This window comes from Plectrocnemia conspersa, unplaced genomic scaffold (assembly GCF_051122295.1).
Source record: "Plectrocnemia conspersa isolate PC_06_02 unplaced genomic scaffold, ASM5112229v1 ptg000001l, whole genome shotgun sequence".
NCBI classification, from domain to species: Eukaryota; Metazoa; Arthropoda; class Insecta; order Trichoptera; family Polycentropodidae; genus Plectrocnemia; species Plectrocnemia conspersa.
Window position 1 is genome coordinate 11,127,872 of NW_028277165.1, and position 10,883 is coordinate 11,138,754.

At 36.2% G+C, this 10,883-nt stretch overlaps 1 protein-coding gene across 1 annotated transcript; it reads right to left on the reverse strand.

Moving 5' to 3' along the window:
* Positions 1–470: 470 nt before the first annotated feature.
* Positions 471–9,558, reverse strand: emc (Basic helix-loop-helix domain-containing extra-macrochaetae). The gene is made up of 2 exons (XM_088182183.1): positions 9,087–9,558; positions 471–1,524 (listed from the first exon to the last, which is right to left on the reverse strand). Exons 1-2 carry the CDS (start codon positions 9,450–9,452, stop codon positions 1,486–1,488), a joined length of 405 nt encoding a protein of 134 aa, XP_088038309.1. The 5' UTR covers positions 9,453–9,558; the 3' UTR covers positions 471–1,485.
* Between the last annotated feature and the right edge of the window lie 1,325 nt (positions 9,559–10,883).

The following is a 10,883-nucleotide window of genomic DNA, read 5'->3' on the forward strand; positions in this document are numbered from 1 at the left end:
CTCATTCTTCTTCAATCCAAAACGCATTTCTTTGGTCAATATTTTTTTTACAGGTATACGATTAGTTTATTTTTCAAATGTTTTAGAAAATGTATTTTTTTATTTAGTTTTTTTTAACCGACAGACTCAAATTTGTCTTGTTCGTCGCATTTTAGACAGACATTCACATCGAAAGCTAGATAATCATTTAAAAGCAATAAAAACGTATGAAGTGATGCGTTTTTATTTTTTGCACGTTCAGTAAATTTATGTGTATTTTAAATATTAAGGGTTTTTTGTATATATGAATGTAGATTATATTATTCGATCGTTTTGTTTATTGTAGATCCATTCAAGTAATTTAGATTATTGGCATAAAAAATTCGTTTCGCTTTGCGGTGTTTACAGTAGAAACTTGTGACCTATGCGGTTAATTTTAGTCATAAGTTATTGGGGTTTGTGTGTAATGTTGTAGCAATAAAATACGGAAATAATTGTGCATTATTTTTTATTTTTCTTCATTTTTTTATCATTATTTTTTTCTTCATACAAAATTCGAATCGTGAGATTTTTTCATACGAAACTTACTTTTCATCGTCTTTTAATATAAATGGTGTTATTTTATACAAATGAATGATTAAAAAATGAACATTTATTTTCGTTTTATCTACTTAAATCGAAAATGTATTTACAATAAAGCTAGTGCTTAGCAATAATTCTTAAAAATAAACGATTTATTTTTCATATATAATATATGTATAGAAACAAATAAAATGAAGGAAACAATCACAGAACAAAATGTTTAATAAAAAATGTCTCATCCTTCAATAATCTTATTTACATTAATAACTTTTCAAATAAACATTTTGTTAATTTTTATTTTACACATATATATTTTTACTTTTTATTTACAAGTTTCCAAAAGAAATGAAAAATTCGTTAAGCAATAATAAAACATATAGTCATATAAAACAAATAACATTGAGACTTGAAAACAGGTACTAACTAATAATTTCTTTTATACATTTTCACGAAGACATGATTATAAAAAATGCAAATGAGGAATTAAATCACATCTTTTTATGCATACGTATAATAAAAAACTCATTTCTTCACTTTTGCGGATTATGACGGCAGTCGTGATTTTTTTATTTTAAGTTTTAACAGAAAATTGCAGTTCGACGACCGTCATGAGGAACAAATGAAGAACTGAATCGCTTCAGACAGATTTATACAATAGGCGGATCTTTCACACATATTTTTTAATAATATCACACTCTTATACTTGATCGGTCTTCATCATTCAACATATTAAAATTACATACGAATAGACGAGATCGGTCATAGGACACAAAATATTTATAATAATCAGATGAGCTCATAACGTGATGAATATTCGCCGGCGCTCTTCTGATGATGACTCGGTGATGATGATGGTGCAGAGCGGCGCTCTTAGTGATTTATTTATATACACGCAAAAGTTTATAACAATATCACTTTAACGTTTTAACACGGCCTGTCTTGTTGTGATGTTTTTTCAGGACTCTGTAACAATAATAAAAAATAATCATTAGTATATTTTAAACGGTAATAAGTGGGTGTTTGCCTAATGAATAGATTATTTTAACCCTTTGATGGCGCAAGTAATTTTGTTTGTCGAGTATGATATCCGCATCGCGATCGCTCACCCCTCAAATCAACGACCCTAAACGTTTTTGTCACGGTTTCGCCATGTGCGTTCATATGGGATGGCAGAGAGACCAACTGTCATTTTGTGTGTACAAAAAACATTTTATGTATATTATCACGAAGCAATGACGGATGTGTTAGCTAGCGACTTGGTCAAAACATAACAGGATACACTGTTCGATACGCAACCCGGTGTGATGTTTTTCTCAAAAACTTTTTTCTAAGGAACTCATTCATATCTCGCCTTCCTGTCTGTATGCACAATAACGGTCTGAGTAAAGGTGTGCGAGATCCCCGAGCTACTATCAAAGAAGGGCTCTATCTACACGTGTGCAGGAGACACAAAGGACTCCTTCAGACATTGTTTGCTCACAAAAAGTAAACTGCGCGCGAATTTGCGAAAAAAACAATATTTTGTCTTATGTGTGTGCGTGGGCCACTCTGTCAATTCATTTCATTGGACATAATAGGGACATCCTGCGCGCGGACATCTGTGTGATACATCTGCGCTCCTCCCGTTGAGTCCTCTCCCTCCTGGCACCGATCTGCCAATTTACATCACGAATTCAAAGAGAGCGACGAAATTAATCGACGCCAAAAACTATGAGACGCAGATTAGGGGTCCGATGTTTGCTATACACGTGCGCGCACAATGGGAAGTTCCATATCGTTTTGCACGTGTCCTCCCGGAGCGTTTTCACGATACACGTGTGGAATCCAGCGACCAAAAACGTGGCGCAGAGCTATTTTGAAAAATGCAGCTGATGCTACTTACGCTTATATATGATTGACGTCATCGACGTATTTAAGCGCTTTACTACTGAATACCATCATTGTTATTACGACGTCAATAAACGAGGGTCAACACATTATCGTTAGACTAAGAAATTAGAAATTATCTACAAAAAACAATAATAAGTTTCAATACTTCACTCAATACAAATATGAAAGACGGAAAGAAACCTAATTTGGGAGAATAACATGAGAACAAGGAGATTAAAAATTAAATTTGCAAAAAATTAACTGAACCGAGATTCTCACGCCAAAAAATAACTATCAGAATTTAGCCCTTTGTTTGCCGAAATCCGATATATCGGCTTTGGCGAGGATGACCGGATCCGAACGTCATCATTAAAAAAAGGATCGGATACATTTTAATCAGTTACTGGGAGATTTTTTCGAGGGTAGAGAGCATTTTTACGAACACAAAATACAATTACTTAAATATTGTATATGTAATACATAAACATATCATTCGTCATATTTATAGAAATATTCACATAATAAGAATGTACACTCTGTGTACATCACAGTAAAGAAAAAGTTAAGATCAGCAAACAAAAAAGTGAAGTACTTTATTAGCAATCTAATCCGTAAAAAAGAAATACGTAACGAAATTTTATAACATATAAATAACCATAGTCATTTATTAAAAAAAAACAAATTGCATTGTTGCACATTTTAAAATAGCCCAATTGATTTTATTGTACGATATTTAAGAAACAGCACAACTGAAAAGTATGCTTTATTCGTAAAAAAAATAATATTTATATATGCGGGCTTAACCATTTGCTTGCCGAAATTGGATAAATCAAAATTGCCTGATCAGTCATCATTGAAAAAATAATTTAATTTAATTTTAATAGGACGTAGCCGCTACCAAGTCGACTATCAACGGAAAGATCTGGGTACGAATCCCATGGGAACTCGAGTAATCACCGATTAGTTTTTCTTAATCTCACGGATGAATACTATAATGATTTATTAAAACCATGCTAGGCGTGCATATGTGGTATAAAACATCTTTAATGGGCTAAAATATATGTTTATTATGGAATCCTAAAAGACTTGGCAAATAAAGGGTTAAACAACATTACAGCTTTTGATGATTTCAGTACACAGTTCACGTGACGACACTGCTGGGCGTCTAGTTATTCACGTGGTATAATTAGAAATATGAATGAGTGGAAAACAAGGTCAGACAGAGAGTGCGTTGTCGGCTGACAGAGGCGCCTCGCGACCGAGACGACGATAACAAAACCCGGGTCAGTCGCTCGGTTTCGCAGCCCGTGACCCGCGGGGTCGCGCAGCTGTGTTGTTCCATACCTTCTCAGACAGAGATAGAGATAAGGCCAATTCACACTGCGCCGAGTCCGGTAGATCCGTATGATCATGACGGGCCGATGACGAACGGCGCACGTGTGCATGCGTCTAATTATAATTGTCACCGTCTGTTGACAATGGCCACGAGACAGTCTTTCTTTCAAATTATTTTTGCCACAATGCAGGAGCATTTTTCTAACACAAACGACTATTTTTGATCATTGTGTTTTCTATTGAAGTCAATGTGGGCAAAAAACTACGATAGAATCAACGGGTAGATGATTTAACCCTCTGATTGCCGAAGTCCGATATATCGGATTTTGTTACTTTGGAGAAATTGTGAGAAAAAAATCGTATTATAGCTTTTTTATTATTATATATTAAAATAAAACAATAATATGATAATTTAGATAAGACATATACAAAAAATAAATAATATTGTAATAAATTAGATAAGACGATTTTGCAAAATTACAAAATATGGCAATGAAAGTAGTTTTAAACAAAAATAGATTTACTAATTGTAAAAGTATGATTAAAATTTAGTAATATGTACATAGATTTAATACTACAGTATATTTATTTTCAAGCGCCAGTGTGTCATATCATCGTTTACTCTTTGCTCTTAAATTTATGCTCGGTGCTTGGTCGTTCCCAATGAATATTGATCTCACGGCGAACGACCAATTACAGGGCAGAAATTTAAAAGCAAATTATGATTACGCGTATAGAATATTTAAAATATTGTACGGAGGTGTGAATTTGTATAATAATGTTTTTAGGACAATCCGCTAAGTCTAATAAAAATGTAGCGGGTAGAACAGAATAAAGAAACTTCTTTAATTTTATGTTTATGTTTATAACATGTATGCTTAGTGTAAAAATTAGTAAGAATCGAATGAAGCATATCTAAACCAAATTTTGACCAATAGGAGAGCGCAAAAAACAATTATCACTTCTCAGAAGTCAAAAATTCACGTCAAAAGCAATAAAATTGTGTCGACGCCGTCGCAGTGGGAACGCTCGGTAACGCGTCCTCCTATTGACCAAAATTCGTTTTGAATACACTTTATCTCTCATACACTAAATTTAAAAAAAAAATTCGTAACATTTTTTTTAATTTAAATTTTATTTTTTATGATATAATGTTTTTGATCTCAACTTTTTTTAATTTTTTTAGTAGTCGCAACAAGGTGGAGATTCAAATTAGTTAACAGTAGTAGATTGTTATTTGCTGATCATGAGTCCCTCTACAAACGGTAGCTTTCTTAACACTTTCGCGCCGGTGCACGCGGAAACGGCATCATTAAAATTCTTTGCGTGAATGCGGGTGACTCGTATTTCACTTCGTAAATTGTAAATCCATAAGAAAAAGCTTATAAAGTAGCGATTTCATTTTTTTTTAAATTGCTACTAGTTTGAAAGTTATTTACACCCGAAAGTGTAAATAAATCCTCTTAATATTCTAAAAAGTGAAGATTTGTTGCTCCAACCAGAGGCCAATTAGCAACCTAGAGTGGTAATTTTCATTCGAGTCAATGAAGAAAAAGCTGTTTCATGACAGTGGAAAGCGTTTTGGCTACGGTCGATTTGCATCGAGTGCCAAAAAGCGCGAGGTCGCCGATTTCGCACCTCGTTACCCGACTTGCGCAAAGCCGGGAGAGACGCGCTTGCGCAAGTCGAGCGTCTCGCATCTCCCAGAGGAAAGAAAGGGTATTTCGCATACCTAGGAGATAAACATGCGCCGCAATGATAAATAAAGCGAAGGCGTGCCGTTGCCGGCCAGATGTTCGATGCCATAACCAGATATTTGAGCCATCGCGCACACAAGACATGCCACAATTCCGTGATTCGATTTTATATAAGAGACCAGAGGAACACCTGGCCTGTGCTCGCCTTCGGATTGTGCCACTGGCAACGCTAATTTACGTTCCTTGGCGATCGTGAGTAGTCAGTATATACTATATGATCATGTACCTCAAACGCAACTTTGACAAGGATTGAAAAAAATGAGCGACCCTTCGCATGTCGTCGCCCTCTGTATTAGTTTTAGGGGTTGTACCGCCACCGATATAGTTAGCAGATAATACGGTCTAACACCGCATTATATACAATCGCTGACAATAATGAGGGTTTTTAGATTGCTGGTTAGCTGCTCCCTCTATATGATTGTTACAGTTTTTCTCGCGAGATCGTGAGGCGCCACAATCGGTCACTTTCACCGCGAGTCGTGAGCTTCGCATCGATCGGAATTATATCACGCGTGTCGAAAGAAGAAGCGTGAGACTTTCTAATGGTGAGTCGTTATTTGCATACGCGTATGGCGTCACAGTCTCGCACAATGGCAACCGCTGTTTGTCGAATCGAACGCTATTTATTTACGAGCAGATGTCGGACCTGGGAGACTTTGGTATCATTGTTCGCCGAGCGAACAAAGAGCGTCTAAAAAAGCTTCTGGGCGCACACGTGCGTTTCCATAAATCGTACGCGAATATCTCGCTTACGTTTCGTTCTTACCGATGAGCCAAGAAAATCGAACAGGAAGATAGTCGCTGCGATTATGCGCAAATATTTCATTCTAAACGACCAGGAGGGATTAATCTTGCATCATTAAGCATTGGACGGATTCCATAGATATGACGATTTAATATACGAAGGCGAAGTACTCGCTCGGGTTGTCCCGAGACCAGTTACCTCGGCGCCAACGCAGCAGCGCTAATATATTTATTTATTCATCAATTAACTCTTCGACTTTTTTACGACGACCGCTTTGCGTTTACGACTGATTTAACACTACCGAGCAGAATTTAGGCGCCTGAGAATAAGTCAAATCTGAGCGCGGCTTTGATCTAGAATAGAACCAAATAAAATAATTCAACAGGTGATTGGATCGTTTCTTTTGATCGCTCAGCGCTAGAATTGTGACAAATATCCGGTAATTGGCTGAAAAATCGACGCTTCTGGCGCTCCTTTCCGCGAACACAAGCCAAAACGCATAAATCGGACCGCCGAAACACCTGCTGCTCTCCGGAGAAGTAATTCAAGAGGCGAAACGGCCATCGGGAGTGCACTCGATTTAGATGCAGTCGGATTTACGAGCGAGAGGACGCGACGGACCAAAGAGGAACACAGCGAGGGATAAATCTCTCGAGGACTCTGGCGCGCTAAACGCTCGGATTCGGTTTTTTTGGTCCTCTCTAGAAGATGATAGCAGCTGCGGCAGTAAATCTGCTTAGGAAAACAAACGCGGTTTAATAAATTCGTCCGACTGATTTATGGTGTCGAATCGACGACACCTGTTCTGAAAATCGCAGCGGTCTGATGCGTTCGTTAACGAAGTGTTAAGAGTTAATTATGCAGGGATTCGGACGAGACCACCTGCGTGCGTCCATCTCCCAAAGTTATTCTATACGCCGAATCATAATAAATGGTCTAAGGTAGATCTCCATACATTTTTTTCAATATACTATCAGTTATTTTTAGACTTGAGAATAGATTATCATATAGCATTCCGTACCAAACGGTCCGCCATGACACTGATAATAACAATATTTTACTAGATACGCAATAATTTATAGCGAAAACAATTATTTTATGTTGTGATATTATACTATTATGGTACCATATATCAATAAATCCTCCTCGAAATATTCACAACAGGATTCAACGAAACCCTCCCCCCTCTCCCCATATACAACAAAACTTGTATCGAATATAATAGATTTCACGGACAAGATATTATCTGCAATTTTTAAGTTTGTATGTAAAAATATATCTATCAAAACATCAAGTAAATCTCGTAAAAACCGCTCCTGACCATTGAGCACGTCCACTCACTCGTGCTATCGCACGGGATAAGAGTGATGCCATATAGACAGGTGTTGTTGTTTTATTAAATAAGGTCGATAGAAATAATATAAAGATTTTCGTCAAACTTTGCTGAAAATTTGATCTTGGACATATGTCATATAAATTTCCGCAATCTAGTTTTTCCGAAACTCCGTTAATATAATTGTTAGAGAAAAAAGAGTTCAAAAATGTATTTTAAAAAATAATTAAATGCGTTTTAGGCGTAGGCGCATTGTTCGGCGGTTATGTTTATTTACTCATTTCGTACTGCAATATACTGTACAATATGTAAAATCCGAAAATCGATTTAAATGAGCAATATATAATTTGAATTATTTGTGCATTACTGTTAAGACAGGTTTGGTGCGAGCGAACGGCAGCGAGCGAGCATTGTTCAGAACAGTGAACACCTTAGGCAGCTTCCATAAAATATGTCGCAGGTTTATGAGGGGGAGTGGTCAGCGGAATTGTGACAGTGTAAAACATACAAGAATCTGGATTAATAAAATATTGTGCCATATGTGGTGGGGGGGGGATAGAAATAAATAATTAAAAGTAAGTAAAAGAAATCGAAGATTTACCTTACAATTGATGTACAATTCGTCATTTCAGTATTTTACATTCAGGGCAAATTCAAAGGGGTCTCTGTTTAGACTAAACGTCAAAAGCAATGAAATCGTGCCGTCGCTCAATTTTCTAGCGTTCATATAAAGACTTTTTATAACAATATTACGGCTTACAATAAGTGAGAAGCGAGCATGAAGAACTGACAATTTTACCGGTAAAAATATATATCTACCAGTGAAAATGTATTCCGATATAATTTCACTGAAATGACTAGCGATGGTACATCGGAACTTTTTAGATTTCGGAATCGGATAATTTTACTTCTACATGAAGACATTTATTAATACGTTAAATGGAAAAATATTATGAAAATCCCCTTTGCTGGTGAAATTAAAAAAAAAATAGAAATATTTAGCGAGGAAATATCTATCGGCACCATTATTTAGTGATGGAGGTAATATTTAGTCTACAAGAAATCGGATGAAAAATGAGTTGATAATGTTTTTTAATTATAATTTAAGAAATTTAGGACTGAAATATGAATTGCTAGGTAGTACCTATTGAGACATTAAAATGAAGCGTGGCACAAAAAAGGTTTAGAAGCTCTGGTTTAAGCTTTCAGTTTTTTAATAAACATGACGTTAAACATCAAACAATTTACGCACCTAAAATGCATTTTTATTATTGTTAAAATGCAAATTCTTCAATAAATAATTTACGCACCTAAATTCATAATTACTTTAAAATAATGTTCTAAATTTACATATGTAAATCAACACGATTATTGTAGGAAATATTTGTAATAAATAAGAACCTGTCGCCATTGGTTGTTTTCTCGTACAAAATATATTTATTTTTTCATAATTTGAATTTAAAAATATATTTAAAAAGAGGCTCACCGTGTGGGGGTGAGACTGCGGCGCGGAGGTGTTTTGCAGTAGGCTGTTGGCGGGGGTGAGAGGGCGTCTTGGCGAGGGTGTGGGTGCCGCACCGATCTGGGACCCCAAAACAGCCGCTGCGTCGAAAGATCCGGCTTCGGGATGACTTTCCAGAGCCGTCTGCAGTTCGCAAATATAATCTATCACGTGCTGGATGACTTCCAGTTTGGAGATCTTTCTGTTCTTCGGCATGAAAGGCACCAGATCCTGAAGTTTCGTCAGATACATTTGGATCTCGGCGTTCTCGCCGCTCCTGGCTCTCTGGACCCTGCCGGAAGAGATGGGCGGAACCGCTCCGGTTGCGCACACGGCCGTCGTGGCTTTCATTTTGGATTAATTAGCACAAAAACACAAACTCGAACTGACAGATCGATATCGAACGTCGAACTGACGACCGACACACAAACTGCGCGAACGACAACGACGAAATGCCGCCGGCTAACACGTGCGGTCTTATTTATAGAGTGAGCACGCCGTACCCCCACTCTTTTCGACCGCCAATGAGAGCACTCCGTTTTCGTACGAAGGCGTGACTCGGGTGGCGCCCGCCAATCGTGCAGTGGCGCTGCGAGTGCTACCTGTTCGGAGAGATTTTCCCATGGATCGGCCGTCAGACGGTTATTGAAATGCAAATTGGAATTTGTTTTTATTGTGGCGTATCGTAAGAGCCGCCGGTGTTTGTTTAGTTTGGCGCTTCGATACCTGACCTTCAATTTACGCGTTTTTTACACGGTTTCAGATTTATACGCGGCTTACTCGATGTAAAACTTCTTGAACAATAGATTTTCTAAATCATACTTGTCACATACACAACATACAAATGTTACAGAAGAACATTTATCATCCAAATTTCACTACGAGAAACGATATTTAAAATGTTTTATGAACATTTTTCAACTCTACTTTTTTCTCTAAAAAAAAATATTAAGAGCTATGATTTTTATTAATATTTTATGGCTACCATTTTAAAACAATAGGGCGGATCAGTCTGAAACTTATTAGAGGTATATACAAGATAAATTTTTCATTAAAGTTGGAGTTCTGTTATCTTATCCTCAATCCTATGTATATACATATCAGGGGTATGCAACTTTTTCAGCCACATGACCACATTTATCAAAATTATATGATAATGAATTGGCTTCTGGCGTAAAAATTCATAAAAAGGAATTTTTATTTTTGAATATGTAATTTGTAAAACTGTTTTGTCCCCCCCCCCCTCAGTGAAATTATATCGGAAGACATTTTCACCAGTAGATATTTTTACAATTAAAAATATAATTTTATAAATTATATAATTTTATATACATATATGTATATACTTATCATTATTTATTTACATGCGATATATACACGTTACGGAGAATGTGTATTTTTCAGTGAAGTTATATTTTCAGTGAGACTTGCTTCGACTAAATTCAACAATGATACCTAGTTTTTAGACTTTAGCGATATACTATAAATGTATTCATGAAAATAATACTCATAAATCAAATAACATAATTTAAAATATTGGTAGTGATTTATATCACTTTTCGTGTATATGTATAATAGTTATATTAGATTCATTGAAAAAGTAATGCTATGCATTTTTTGCTGAAAAATTTCTACTGCCACAATCGAAGGACACCTGTACACCACTCATTATATTGCAATTGAGATACATGTAGATAGGCTACGTTGCTATTTCTTGGAATGTCAAAAGATTTAGACAAGTGCAATGCGACTTATCTTAATTGTCGCGCCTTCGTAGAATTC